The 15,670-nt window shown below is 46.1% G+C and overlaps 1 protein-coding gene across 1 annotated transcript; it reads left to right on the top strand.

The window, feature by feature from the left end:
* The first annotated feature begins 824 nt into the window (after positions 1-824).
* Positions 825-14,956, top strand: ATPAF1 (ATP synthase mitochondrial F1 complex assembly factor 1). Its single transcript, XM_078885214.1, has 9 exons — positions 825-1,123; positions 2,800-2,905; positions 5,049-5,090; positions 7,338-7,400; positions 8,042-8,092; positions 10,804-10,851; positions 11,491-11,586; positions 12,955-13,062; positions 13,983-14,956. The coding sequence occupies exons 1-9, from the start codon at positions 864-866 to the stop codon at positions 14,187-14,189; spliced, it is 981 nt and encodes a 326-aa protein (XP_078741340.1). The 5' UTR covers positions 825-863; the 3' UTR covers positions 14,190-14,956.
* Positions 14,957-15,670: the final 714 nt, after the last annotated feature.

The following is a 15,670-nucleotide window of genomic DNA, read 5'->3' as shown; positions in this document are numbered from 1 at the left end:
TCCAAGAAAAGACAGCAAAATATTGCAGAAAAAGCACCGTACACCAACGCTGTGTGCAAAAATCCCAGTGGGATGCAAGTCAAACAACAACAACCACAAGACAACTTAGATTAAGGTCATCAGTCTAACTCCGTACTACAACAAACATGGCCAAACCAAAAACTTTTCGAAATCACCAAAATAAAGCCATGAAAGCAAATGAAACAGTGATCATAGGAACTGTGACGGAATTTTCACAATAAATGACATAAAGAAAATGTACTACCAAAACCCTGCAGCCATAGCTGGCTGCATGAGTCACTCCACAACAGCAGGAGCATCAATCGGAGTATTATATTTTTTCAATACTCTCTTGTTCTTTCGGTGAAGTCACGTAGGTATAAAATAAAATAAAATTCAAAAAAATATACATGACTTTACCGAAAGAACCAGAGAGTATGCTCATCTGAAATTACGTATTCAAACGCAATTCCCAATGCTAAACCTACAACGTGGTCATCGCACGCGGAATCGATTCATTATCATTGTAAACATCGTTTGTACACTTCGATTAAAGCCGGGATTAATCGAAACTTCGATTTGCGTTGTGGTGTTCGATTCGTTTTAACCTCGTGCTGAACTTGGGCTTGTGAATCGATTCCTAAACCTCCATCGTTCTTTGGTGATTCGATTAAGACACTACAACTACATTATCGAATCACGCTCATGAATCTGCGATCGATCAAATAGGCTGCATCTGACCGAAACGTAGCATCTAATTGCCGCGATGAACGTGTCTCTCAATATTGACAATAATTTCAATCCTGTTTGCAGCCGTATCGATTAGATAATCGTCCGCTTCCAGGAGAATCGATTCCTTGACCATGGCGGCCTCGTCTCTGTGCTGGGCGCCCGGTCGCTTGTGCCGCGTGAGGCTGCGGCCTTCGCCGTCGCCCCTCGCCCTGGGAGTCCCGTGCGGGGCCGTGCGAAGCTTCTTCCTCCCATCACCCACAAACAGCAACAACCTCCGCGCCTCTTCCCTCCCGACAAACAACAACAACAACCAGCCCCATGACTCCGCTTCGTCGATAGAGGGGAACCCCTTCTACGGGAAGTACGCCGCTAGGATTGAGGCGCTGCGGAGGTGAGGAGCGATGCGGCCGGCAGGGCTGCTCAGGTGAAGCGGGAGGCTTCATCAATGGCTAGGCCTCACTTTAATTTACTCTTTAATATGAACAAAATAAATCCTCAATTCCTCAATAGCATTACCCTAAAATAACATATATGTGTGTGTTAGGACCATTACTGGGTTCTCAGGACAAGACGCTTTTTCCCCTTGTATTTTAAAGCAAAAGTTGGGGGGACGTCTTATAATTTGAATCTAAAATGTCAAGAATTGTTAGAGATGACTCCAGTGGTTATAATCTCAATAACAGACATAATAGTGAACTCTCAAGAGCGATGTCAAAGATACCGGTTAGAATGTAGATATTTATAGCTGTAATCATGCGGTATTTCCAATAATAATGTTACACTAATTATCTTGTCAACAATGACATGTCTTTATTCCCAATCGTTAACTCATTCGTATACCTTATAATGCCAATTATATCCATCATCCTAGTCATATTTAATTAATACAAAAATCTCAATAACGTCAATACTAATCACAACCTCGGACATAATTGTAGTCATAATCTCATTGACAATTATCGCAATACTTATAATACTTAAATTATTAACGATTCTTCATCCATAACACTATGTAACACGATTTTTGTCCCTGGGTAGTAAGTGTTATTCTTTATTTGCTCATGCCTAAAAGTATAGAAAATGGCTATTCCCCACAAACTTTGCTTTTGTGACCAGGACTTTGTGAAGGAATGACACATGCACACGTTTTCGCATTGAAAATAGGTACATTTCAATATATCACTGCCCTGGTTACAAAAGCAAAGTTTGTGGGGAATAAAGCCATTTTCTGTACTTTTGAGGCATATTCAATTAGGAAATAACACTACCCAGGAACATATTTTGGTTACACAGTGGTATAATATATCCACTGATGAAGGCCTGTCCACCTTGTGACCTTTACGTGGGGGGGCCTCTGATATCAACAATCCATCGCGTTTCTACACACGAGCTACTCTCATCCCTCTGTATGTATGTTGAACTTCTTTCCCACCGTACTTAGCCAACCATACAAATCGGAGGTGCTACGTCTCCTAGATAGTTGTTTCCTCTGGTGTGTTCTCTCTCGTAGCTGCCATTACATCACCCATCTCCTCAAGTGCCTTTCGTTCCTACCGGTGATGTCCGATATTTGGGTCTCTGTGATCTTGGTGAACAATGTAATTATTTACATGTGATAAGAGGCCAATGGGTTTGTCATTTTTAAGAGCAGTTTTTGTCTTTCTCTGAATAGAAGAATGTTGCAGGCAAAATTCTCCAACTGACAATTTCCGTGTAAATCGATCTGCAAATTTTATCATAATATTTGTTTATACTCGAGGAATTCAATGAGCTATCCATCTCTTTTTCACAGATGTCCAGGAGGATCTAACAGCATGTCCCACGCAGTTGTTTATTCTTGTCAGGGATATTTCCCTTTGTTCATGTTGCTAAAAGAAGTGGTTAATTTTTCAAGGATGACATCGGCAACATCCCCCTGCTTATCTGATATGGCCATTATGAACCTCTTAATAGAGTGACAGAAACCCAGGGCTCAATCAAACTAAGGTTCTCAGCCAGCAGTGTTGGCTGAGTGTCTGTGACCCCAGCCATTATGAATCTCATAAATCGGTGGCGTGTGGTTTTTAGAAATCGCCCGGATGATTTCAATGCTCGACTACAGAGGCTGGAGCAGATGCGGGAGGCCAAGGAAGAGGCGCCAAAACACGAGGGGACTACACAGAGGGGAGAGAAGGTGTGTGTCGAAAAGTGCATGTGCGTCCACGTGTATCTCTTAATATTCGTGTGCATATAATGTGGGTGTTGTGCGGAGCGGTAGTGTAGCGGTGACCACGCTGCACTCGGAACGCAGCGCCCCGAGTTAGGAAGACAAAGGCGGCCGGGCGTGGTGCTGGCCAATCGCCCCCTCGTGTGCCGTTGCCGAGCTTCATAGGTGCTCGCTAACAGCAATTGCCCCAAAAGTTTGTTCAGACTATTCGGGGGATCTTTGTCTTGTATATATTTGGGGAGCAATAGTGTAGTGGTTAGCGCTCTACGCAATGAAACTGGCGACCCAGGTTCGATATCTGCTCACAGCCAACATTTGTGACGAATATCCAAACTGGTTCTGGGCCTCTCATAAGTGGACTCGGCCTGAAATGAGTAATTGCTGCAGTGTGTAAATATCTGCACTTGGGAGACAAAGGCAGCCGTGTGTGGTTCTGGCCACCCACATCTTCATGTGCTGTGTTGGCCTTCATAGGTGCTTGCTAATAGCACTTGCACCAACAGTCTGTGTTGGCTATTCGGAGGATCTTTGTCTTCGTGCATATATATATTTTATTGTATGTCCATATTTATTTATTAGTGTCTACTTATGTCTTTGTCTATCCGCGGGTCTGCATGTGTACATGTCTTAAACTCCTGTCACATGATATTCCAGTTAACATTGTAAAACTACTGCAAGTATAACTCAAACATGAATCTGAAACCTTTATGTATCCTGTAATAATCTGAAGAGCTATGAAGTTCTTTTTCACAGGTTTCCGGTAGGGGTGGGTCAGAAAGTTGCAAACAATACAAAAACATGATAGTAGTGCAAAGTATAGGAAAAGTAAATAAGTCACTTAAATAAAAACAGAAATAATGTATAGTATATAAGTATTTGTGTAAACAACGACTCAAATGTCATAAATCGTCATCTGTTATTCATCAACTGTTGTTTCATTGCTATCAGTGACATACGTGTGTGCATGCCCCAATAGTTAACATAGGCAATATATCAGGTCTGTGCCTTTTTGTATCTGTGTCTATCTCTCAGATAAGTATCTGTATTTGGGTCACTGTGTCTCTATTAATATACAGTATCAGTGTGTCTCCTTATATTTTTCACATTCTCCATATCCTTGCGTTTGCCTTTGTCTCTGTATCAATCTGTCGGTATTTGTGTGTTTGTCTCTTCGTCAGTTCAATATGTTATTATTGCTGTACTTTTTTGTGTTGTTGTCTCTCTGTATCCATTTCCGTCCAATAGGAGGCGCCATCTCACTCCTAATCTTCGGAACAATGTGTGTGTGTTTTGTGTATGTATGAGGCATGATGGGGAGGGGTTGTTGCCCAGTGGTTAGGGCATACCCTACGAACCCGGAAACCTGACTTCGATTTCTGGCCATAGTTCCAACCAATGGTGATTATCATAACTGGTCCTGGGCCTGCCCTAGGTCAATTGAGCCTTAAAATGAGTACCTGCCAGGCTGTGTAAACAACAGCAATGTGGAGACAAAGGCAGCTGTGCTTCTTTAAATTAATACATAAGCAAAAAAGTAGCTTATCTCGCCATTCAGAAATAAAATAACATTCACATTCATCAGCCTCCTGAACCAACATTTGACAGCTGTATTTTTGTATCAGTTTTGAGTTATTTGAGTCTCCTCAGAAGAGGGTCTGCACATGCATTATCTGTACGTGCATCTTTCAGTATGTATATACTCTTATTATACCGTATGTATTGTGTGTGAATATTATACGAGTGCACATATAACCATGTAAATTGGGTGGAGTGGTGGTTTAGTGGTTTAGTGCACTGCAGTGTAAACCAAACAACCCGAGTTGGACTCCTGGCCACGGCTAATGATCAGTGGCGTTTTAGGTAGACTCCGCCGTAAATGCGTACCTGGTGCGATGTGTATCCACCAGCACTGGGGAGAAAAAGGCGGCCAAGCCAGGCATTTTCCATAACGTCCCGTCGCATGGCATTTTTATTTTAATAGGTGTTCGCTTACAGCATCTGCCCCGACAGTCTGCATGGCTAAACGGGGGATCTTTGTATAAGTGTGTGTAAGTGTGCTTTACTGCGTTCATTAACCCCATGCTCACCCCCCTGCGCTGTCATTTCTCAGTCGAATGAATTCAGCAGAGAGAGCAAAGCGCACAGCGGAAAGGTGAGGGACAGGAGAGAGAGTGTGTGCGTGTGTGAGAGAGATTTGAGAGTGTGAATGTGAGTGTGTGTGCAAATAGAACATATCGCTAAGGAGTGTGTGTGAGGGATTTTATCGTTATCAGCTGTTATATCCACTGCTAGATGAAATCCTGGGCAGTCTCACAATGCAACAATCCATCTCCTGCACATGAGCCATTCTCATTGCTCCATCTCTGTGGTGGTCATCCTCTCTAATCTGTTCACACATTTAGCTCTGAACAGAGTTGTAGATAAAGATGATCTATTAGACTGCACTTCCCATTATCACGGTTGGCTATGTACGGTGCGAACGAAGTTCAACACACATAGAGGGAGTGAGGAAGAGAGGGAAGAGGTTGGTAGAAAAAGGATAACCTGTAGGCATGTTACGATCTACTAAGTAATATGAATTTGTAAAATGAATGGTAGCATGTCTTAGAAATTGATTATGTATTATCCATGCAAATCAGATTCAAATGTTACTTTTAAGCTAATGGAACGAATTATACAGTCCACACAAGACTTGCAGTACAGGTTAAACAGAACAAATAAGACAGTACAAATGAGACACAATGACAGTACAAACAAAATAGTACAAATGAGGTCGTTATACATCAGGCAAACAAGGGTACAAATAAGATGGTAAAACAACAAGACTGGCAGTACGGATGAGACGGAATAAATGCAACGGTATAAGCAAGACAATGAGACGGATCAAACGGTTTTCCAGAATATAACAGCCAATTGCTAGAGCCGACCATGTAAGAACCTTTCCAAACCTTACTGGCGAGGAGAGATTGCCATTCCTCAGAAGCTTGACTGGAACCGCCAGGACCTCTTACTTATTTACTATCTATTTTTATTTTACCTGGTAAGGCCCACTGAGCTATGTAGCTCTTTTTCAGAAGCGACCTGGCCACAAATAATAGCTCAGCCAAGTGGCTTGTCACGTGGAAATTTATAGCAGTAATGTACTCTCAACGCATGTTTCTAAATGTGGAGGGAAAAACCGGACGGCCCGAAGAAAAATCCACGTGATCACCGGGAGAACATGCAAACTCCAAATATACAGGCGTCAGGGTCGCGATCAAACCCACAACCTCCTGTATACAATCCGAGTTAGTTAACATCTCGCCCCTGTGAGGGGGTGCACAGTCACCTGTTTAGGTCAGGATAACATTGAACGACGTGGAGTGAATCTTATTCTGAATAAAAGAATGAAGTGAAGCTTCGGGTGCCATGCTGTTGTGAGTTAGCCTCCCCATCAACGGTAGGTGAGGTATGGTGGTGGTGATCTCTGCCCTCATTGAAAATGAACATCTGTAGAGGGACACAGGCAAAGCTGATGAGTCAGATGCCTTCTGTGACCTCCTTTCCCAGACGGTGGCTAAAGTGGCCCCTCGGGAGGGAGATATTTTTCATCAGGTGACAGTAATGGCCGAGCGGGTCCTGACGCTGGTACTTGTGTGGAAGCGATTGGAAGGCATGGGCCAGATCAGCTCAATAGCAATGTAAGGAGGCAGCTGGATGTCTGTAGAGTCCGTGGGTTTGTTATCACCTACACGCGCTTCCATCACTGGTGCTTCCACGCAATAGCATACGTGCATACCAGGTTCAAGCGGCAACATGTGCTGCACTGTTTAGTGGTGGAATGGCGAATGCGAGCCCCCGTCTTTGACACCGTAACCTATCTTAGAGCCGATCTGTCCCTTGATCATTGAATTGTGTCATCTGTAAAATGCATTTTTTCTTTCACTGTGTGTGAGGGCATCTACCAAGGACCCCATTAAAATCTGCATCAGCCTGTTCGCAGCAAGCTGGTAGAGGCTGCAACCAAAAATGCAGTAACCGCTTGTAGCTTTTGTCGGCATATTCCACCCTGCTCCCAATGCCCAAGGAAAATGAGCGAGGCTCTGGACTGTAGCTGATGGTAATACACTTCATGCAGTGCCTATGGTTGCACTGGGTAACCCAGTCTAGGTCTGACACTGGCTAGTGGATAAGGTGTTCCAACCAGCTGAAATAAAGAGGCAGGGCCATGCTTACCGTCTACAACGTCCATGCCCAAGAACAAGGAGGCCTACTCTCACCTTCATTCGGAGGTCTAGAGAGCCATGTGTGTATATCCGTATATAGCAGGTGTGTATATGCGCCTGTGTATTTATGTATGTATGTGTGTGGATGTTTGTTTTATGTGTGTAAATATGTGTGTGTGTCTTTGCTGAATCAGGGTCTGGACTCCATCATAAAAATCGAACTCATTCAAGATAAAACGCCTCATGAAATTGAGGAGGTAAGAGCGTAGCCCTCAACCCCGACCACTAACACAAGTCCATTTTCACCTCAACAACTAATACAGCCCCACCTCTACGCCTACCGCTAACACAGCCCTGCCTCTACCCCTATAACATATATTTACGTGCACACTTTTGCGCGCACCTATATTACACACGCACACACACGATTGTGCTTCCTTCACCAACCCGCAATGACTGGCACAGTGAAGTGTGGTCGGACAACCCGAGTGGATTTGTAGGCCTTGGTCCCCACCGGCCGCCCGTGGTCCCAGGGCGAGTGGTCAAATATTTACGCGCTCACGTCCACGGTTACAGAATTGCAGGATCAGTGCAGGTGAATTGGACTCGGCAATGAACTTGAGCTCTTTCACACAACACTACAACCTGCTGTGCAAGTCCAAATAGAAACCGTGAAAGCCTGAATGGCACTTCAATTAAATGTTCTTCCAACCAGGTTCTTGGGCCTATGTTATAATTCTATTATCGCAGAATTGTTGCGTAAACATTGGCACTGGGGTTTAGGTGCTGGACACTCCACCCCCTCGAGTGCCATGCCGGACTTGTTCAGCGCCCACCAATAGAAATTGCCCCAACAGTCGATGTCGGCCACATGGGGGATCTTTGTCTCCGTGTGCAGATCTGGACTCTCTACTTCAGCAACAAAAATGTCATCTCCGCTGTGATCCCGGTGAGTCAACTCACGTCAGTGTGAGTATGCAAGAGGGTGCAAGTGACCGTGTGTGTGACCGTGTGTATCTATGTGGTAACCCCTTTACCTTCAATTACCACAAACCCATGTCCCCGGGGGGACAGGCATTTATGATGTCTCCTGGCCAAAACCCCATTTGGCGGAGCCAGGAGACTGAATCCTTACCCTCGGGGCTCCTCCAGAAACAACAACAACAAAAATCACTCCTGGTGGCCACGTGAAATGTTCGAACGCTCACTGCGGAGGAGAGGCTGCCACTCCTCTGTTGGGAGCTGGACCGGTATTCGGGAGGTCCGGTGGACCGGCTCTGGCTCCTGCCACCATGAGGGGTGGACAGTCCTCTACTCGGGGAAGGAGACTGCCAACAACAGGGAGTGGCTCTTCTGAACAAAATAATGAAGGGGGCGTGGGAACGTGGCGGTTTCCCATCGGAGGCGAAGAGTCGTGGTCGTGGTTACTTATGCCCCCACCGAAGACGAACATCCGTGGACTGATTCAGGCAAGGCCGATGAGTCGGATGCCTTCTATGACCTCCTGTCACAGGTGCTAGCTAAAGTGGCCCCTCAGGATTGAGTCATCTTATTGGGTGACTTCAATGCCCGAGTTGGTCATGATGCTGGCACCTGGTCTGGACTGATTGGAAGGCATGGGCCAGATCAGCTCAGTAACAATGGTAGGAGGCTGCTAGATTTTTGTGCAGCCCATGGACTTGTAATTACCAACACGCTGTTCCAGCATCGGCGCATCCACGCAACATCATGGATGCATGCCGGGTCCAAGCAAGAACATCTGCTGGGCTACATAGTGACGGAACAGCGGATGCGGGCCCATGTCCTTGATACCAGGACATACCGTGGAGCTGATCTGCCCACTGACCATCGACTGTCATCTGTAAGATTCGCCTGCCATTCTTCCACTCGGGTGGTGGGTGTACACCCAGGACCCCATTCAAACCCATCCTCCAGATGTCGAGGGGAAATGGGCAAGGTTTAGGACTGTGGCTCATGCAGCCGCAATGGCTGCTTTGGGTACATGGTCCAGACCTCCCCAGAGACCCTGGCAGACAGAGGAGGTGTTCAAGCTGGCTGAGAAAAAGCAACAGGCCCACTCTCATCGGCTACAGCATCCCACGTCAGAGAATGGGGCTTACTGCAGCCTTCGCTCGGAGGTTAGGAGAGCCGTGAGGCGCTGCAAGGATGGGTGGTGGTCGCGGGTTGCTGAGGAGATGGAGTCTGCCTCAATGGCCCGCGATCACAAATCACTATTTAACTCCATAAAAAAGTAACCTGCAGCACCACACCTATTACAATCATTAGGGGAAAAAAACGGGATCCAATCTCTGACCCCCAGGAACAGGTTTGCAGATTTGCTGAGCATTTCTGTGAGGTCCTGGGGGAGGGAAAATCCCTCATCCTGGAAAACAACGTGGGACAAAGTGGGGATGACCTTGCTGAGGCTGCGGTGTCTCAAATATTGGAAGAAGTCACCTCCCTCTTTTGAGGAAGTACTGAAGGTGATCCAGACTCTTGAGACCAGGAAAGGCACCGGGCAGAGATGATCTCCCAAGCGAAATGCTGAGGGAGGGTGGCGTTTGTGCACAGACTGCCCTACATGACATCATAACAACAGTCTGGACCACTCGACGGGTTCCGCAGGATTTGAAGGATGCCCTGGTGGTCCCCCTCTTTAAGAAGGGGGACCGCACAGACTAACAACTACAGGGGCATCTCACTCCTCAGTGTGCCGGGAATTGTCCTGCCAAGGATTATTCAACATCGCCTTGCTAGGCACGCTGAGGAGAGGCTTGCGGAGCCCCAATGCAGTTTCAGGAAAGGACAGTCCTTCACAGATGCCATATTTTCTGTCCGTCTATTACAGCAGAGGTGTAGGGAATTCCAATAAAACCTACATATCTGCTTTATTGACGTGGTCAAGGCCTATGATACCATCAGTAGGCCTGGGCTCTGGGTTATTCTTTGTGCTTTCGGAGTCCCTGACCCTCTGCTCACGATCATTAAGGACCTTCATTATGGTGCGCGGGCCCAGGTAAAACTACGTGGCTGGGAGTCGGAGCCATTCCCTGTTCACCTTGGAGTGCGACAGGGATGTCCTCTGGCTCCCACATTATTTAACATCTTTTTCAACCACGTATTTTGTGAAGCATTCGATGGCTGTACCGGAGGATTTTCCATCTGGTACAGATACAATGGGAGGCTGATCGATGCCTGGGTGCGGTCAAGGGATGGCTCCCTATGGTCAACCACATTATGAATGATCTGGTAATTGCTGCTCACTCAGAGGAGGAGTTGGAGGTGCTGCTGCTGAACCTGGAGCTTTCCACTAAGAGGTGGGGCCTTACCATCAGCCCCACCAAAACGAAGCACCTGCCTGGGTACTTTGTACCATCGGGCACTCCACCCCCACAACTCCCAATTGGTGATGGGGCAGGAGTGGAGAGTTTCCCATACCTGGGCACTGTGCTCATGACCGGCTCCGGTTTGACAGCAGAGGTCTCGCTCCGAATCACTTGAGCGGCATTATCTTTTCATCGGTTGCGTAACACTGTGTGGAAGCAACCTGGTCTGCGTGGCCTATAGCTATACGGGGCATCGTTGTCGCTGTGTGCAGTGAAGGGCAGCAAGTGTCATTGTAGAGACAAACGGCTGTGTATCTGCGTGTCTTGTCTCCAGGGGGACACGTACGACCTCATGTCCTCACGCGGGAAGGAGTGTCCCACGGTGAGTTTGTGTCTCCGTGTCTGTCCACATGGCTGTCTGTCTTGGCATTTTTATGTCTGCCTCCATGAGTCTTGTGTCTTTGTGTATCTATCTGTGTGTCTTTGTTTTTCTCTCCATGTTTCATATTATGTCTCCGTGTTGTTGTATGTCTGTTGTGTTCTTTTTCTGCATCTGTGTCCCTGTGTATCTATTTGTGTGCATGTGTGTCTCTGTGTTTGTGTGTGTCTTTGTTCATATCGCTTTCTGTGCACAAGTGTCTGTTACTTGTGTCTTTGTAATTGTGTGTTTCTCTGTATCTGTGTGTTAATGTGTTGGTCTGCATCTCCCAATGTCTTTGTATATCCCTGACACTGTGTTTCTTCTTGTCTCCCTAAGTTTTTCAATGTCTCACTTTAATTGTCTCGGTTTCCCTTCATGCCTCCTCTTGTGTTTCTGCGTCTCCCGTATGGTCATACAGTTACTCCGTACTTTCTCACTGTGCGTTTTTCTACGTCTCCTTCATTTGTGTCTGCCCATATCTCCCGATGTGCACATGCTTGTCCTCCTCGGTGTCCCCGTTTGTCCCTGTGACTTCCGATATCTCGCTCCACGTCTTCTCACCGTCCCCGCGTGTGTCTCCGCGTGTGTCCCCGCGTGTAGTTTGTCTACGCTGTCCCCCGTGAACATGGACACGAAATGTTCATGGGGCAGTGGGCGAGCAGCTCGATTCACTTCACCTCCCTCATTAACTTCCAGGTGACGAGGCACATCGTCATCATCATCATCACCATCATCATCACCATCATCACCACCACAATCATCATCACCACCACTATCATCACCACTATCGTCATCATCATCATCACCACCACCACTATCATCATCACCCACAATCATCATTATCATCATCACCATCATCACCACCACTATCATCACCACTATCATCATCACTCACAATCATCATCGTCATCATCATCATCATCACCATCATCATCACCACAATCATCATCACCACGACAATCATCATCGCCACCATCATCACCCACAATCATCATCACCTTCACAATCATCATCACTTCCACAATCATCACCACGACATTTATCATCATCATACCCACCGCCATCATTATCACCATTATTGCCATCATTAGTATCATCATGAACATCATTACCAATATCGCCACCACCTACATCACCTTGATAACTGCAATTCAGAACTTCAGAGGCAAGGTTTAGCATAGCATGTCCATTCATGAAACTCGAAAACATGACGGGCTGCGTAGTGACAGGCATATGGCATTACAGCATATGGATTTCTAAATCCATCTTTGTGGTGCGTTTGAGTATAATCTCCTCATATGATCCATGGGTTTTCTCCTACATATTAAGCACTCAATAATTTAATTGGCCAAATATTCCAATGTGTAGGACCCTCTTGAAAAAGTCTTCAAATTCAGTTTAACTTGGAAAAAAGGCAATATTTGTAAGGCGTGTTCCTACACACTGCATTTCTACTGTACATCCAATATATATAGCCAAGTGTGAGTAAGTTACTAAGCGAGTGACTGACATGCATTCTATAGATGTTCTAGAGGATCTAGAAAGATGATTTTGGTACAAATACAGTGGACTCTATGCTCATAAGTGCAAAAAAATGTTTATTCGAAATGTTTTGATTAGGACTCCCACAATTTGGGAAGAATTTGTGAACTTTTGTTCTTGAACCTGGGCCTAGGAAACTTAGCATGTGGATGTTTTGAAGGGTGCTGAATCTTAATGTGGCATAATTTTCATAAAAAAATCAACTTTGAATAGTGCATCGTATACATCTCGTCGAGATGAGTCGAATGCCGTATCTCCGACCATCAACAGACTAAGAATAACTGCATTACAGACATTATGCAAGAGCCAGGGTACTATGGAACCCCGGGGTACCGCCATAAGGTTCATATTCATACACACATACATCTTGTGGGTATCTCCATTTTCCGGGTACGTCATCGAAGGCTGTGACGCTGGATCCAGTGGAGGTTTGGGGCGACACGTCCGTGTGCTCGCGCGACAGACACGCGAACCGCTGTCGGTGGCGTCTCCGTGTGTGTGTGTGATGGCGTTGGTGTGTAGACCCGAGGGGACTTGGCCGAGAGTCAGCTCGTGATCCACCACTACACAGAGCTCCGGGAGAGCAAGGGACTCGTTCTCATGGTGTCGGAGACCTTGGGAGAGACACTGGTGAGACCAGCTTGGATTCGAGATCCCAATTCAAGGACCCGGTCTCCTGAAACGCAGACTCAATCGACACTTCGATTCTGGGATCTTGTCTCCTAAAACCGAGACTCAATCGAGGCTGCAATCCTGAGATCCGGTTTCCCAAAACCCAGACTCAATAGAGACTCCCTATCCTGAGGCCCGGTCTCAATCAGCCTTCCAATCCAGTGACAGGCCTGCTCTGTAATTCCTCGAGTCATATGTATTACCCATTTTTAATAGAAGAAGTATGCATCATTCCATGATTGCAATTCACTTCTGTGTAAGCATTTAGTAAAAGATCTGCCAAATGTATTCCAACAACTTTACTTGCATGCTTTTTTGATATCCACCATTACCCTATCTGGTCCAGGAGTTTTCCCTCTTTTCATTCTGCGAAGGGCAGAGTCGATGTCTTTAACTGAGTCGGTTGGATTTCTGGGCTACGTGCATTTTTATGCTGTATAGATTTGCATAACATCTTTCAATGTAAAAATTATATCTCGCGATTTACCATTGCGTTTGTCTCCCTAAGGGTGGCCATTTGTGATTTGCCAATAATCATCTTCCTCTTTTGCTGCTTTCATGCCCTTGCTGCTTGCTGTTAGGGTTTTCCTGGTATATGTGTTTTGTTCTTCCATCTATTTTCACCTTTTTTCCCCAAACCATTTTTGCAGAGTTTGTGTATTCTCTCTTATCATTTGTCTGGCATTTTCATCTGTTTCATCTCTATTTTATCTCTATTTTCTGCATCATACCTTTTGTTGTGAAAGATAGCTTATTCTCCAGTTGCTTATTTTTTTTGCCCCCAACTTTCAGTCCACTATCCATTGCGATGTTCCCCGATTGCTTATGTATGTATATGTGATTAAACGTGTGTGTCTCTGTGTGACATCTCTCCACAGTCCTCTCTGGAGGCAAGGTGTCTGGCATCACAAGTGCAGATATTCTATGCCGACCCGGGCACAGAGTCAAAGTTCAGCCTCGTGCGTCGCCTAAATCAGAACCCCTCTGACTTCGATCACATGACCCTCCTAGCTGCACTCAGGCAGCAAGGCATCCTGGGTATCGGTGGGCAGATGGGTGGTGCGGTGCCGGCCAGTCAGGAGTGAGAGCCAGCAAAGTGCTTTCAGCCAATAATATTTAAGAAGAGGATGGCTTGTGTGTGCGCATGTGCGTGCGTGTATGTTAATAACGTGTATGTGGGTGTTGACCACCGAAAAAACCTAAGAGTATGTGGGTGGGGTTGTGTCTGTGAGTGCATGTGTGGGGAGAAGTGGTGTAGCGGTTAGCGTATTGCGCTACGAACCCTGCGACCCGAGTTCGATTCCCTCTCAATATCTGAACCAATCCTGGAGCTCCCCGAGGTTGACTAAACCTTAAATGAGTACCTGGTGCCACATGTAAATATCAGCACTGGGGAGGCAAAGGCGGTTTGGCATGGTGTTGACCACACCATCCCCTCGTACGCTGTCCCGGCCACAATCAGTGCACGCTAACAGCACTTGCCCCAACCGCCTGTACGGCTACAAGGGGTGTATTTTGTTTATTACAATGGCTCACACATTGGGCTATGAACCCAGTAATGGGGTTTGATTCCCTGCCGTGGAGGCCATTGGTGGCAAGCGATATCTGCACCTGGACTAGGCAGCCCTGTATGTTGGCTTAGCCCTCAGCGAATGTCTGGTATGGTGTGTGAATATCCCCACCCCCTCATAAATAGGTGCTCGCAATAACGCTTGCAGGTTATGCACCCAAACGCTATGATCTGTGCGTGGGAGTTTGTACGTGAACAGTTTCTACACATGCGTTTGAATGTATGAAGTTACGTTGTTCAATCTGGAACCGAGACTATTTAAATAAAGCTGCGTTTGTGTCCAGCAAAGAAAGAGTTGATATAATTCTTTAATTCTGTCCCTTATGACTACAAATATTGCTTAGCAAGGAAGAGCACAGAGGCGATTGCAGACACTTGGTCAGCACCACGGATGGTCCCAAGGTCAAACAAACTAAAACATTTTTTATTTTACCAGGTAAGGCCCACTGAGCTATAGCTCTTTTTCAGAAGTGACCTGGTCATAAGTGATAGGGCAACAACGTGGCTTATCACGTGGACATTTCTACCAGCCAAATACTCTAAATGCATGGTGATTCTAAATGTGGAGGTAAAACCTCGGAGGACCCGCAGATAAAGCCACATGACCACGGGGAGAGACATGCACACTCCAAATATACAGGCGTCGGGATCGAACCCACGACCTGTATACCAGGCGATGTAGTTAACTTCTTGGTGGCCCTCGAGTTGGGTGTTGTTCATCATGGCCATTTTAGCAATGCAGACAATCCTGGGTTGGAGCCCCGTGTCTGGGTGTCCCCCTCTCTTGAGGTTCATAATGGTCGTATTGGAGAAGCTGAGTTTGAGCCCAGGGTAATTGGTGCCTCAGCATTCTGATAATTTGTTTATAAGGGCAATACAAGTGAAGGCTTCTGGGAATTTTCGATTTAAAGCTTTCGTGACTGCAGGGATTCATCTTCTTGGTTCTTTCGGTAAAGTCACGTAGAAGGGAAGTAATAAAATAATAAAAATAAAACA

This window comes from Lampetra fluviatilis, chromosome 3, assembly GCF_964198595.1.
Source record: "Lampetra fluviatilis chromosome 3, kcLamFluv1.1, whole genome shotgun sequence".
Lineage (NCBI taxonomy): Eukaryota > Metazoa > Chordata > Hyperoartia > Petromyzontiformes > Petromyzontidae > Lampetra > Lampetra fluviatilis.
This window is presented reverse-complemented; position numbering and strand designations above follow the sequence as displayed.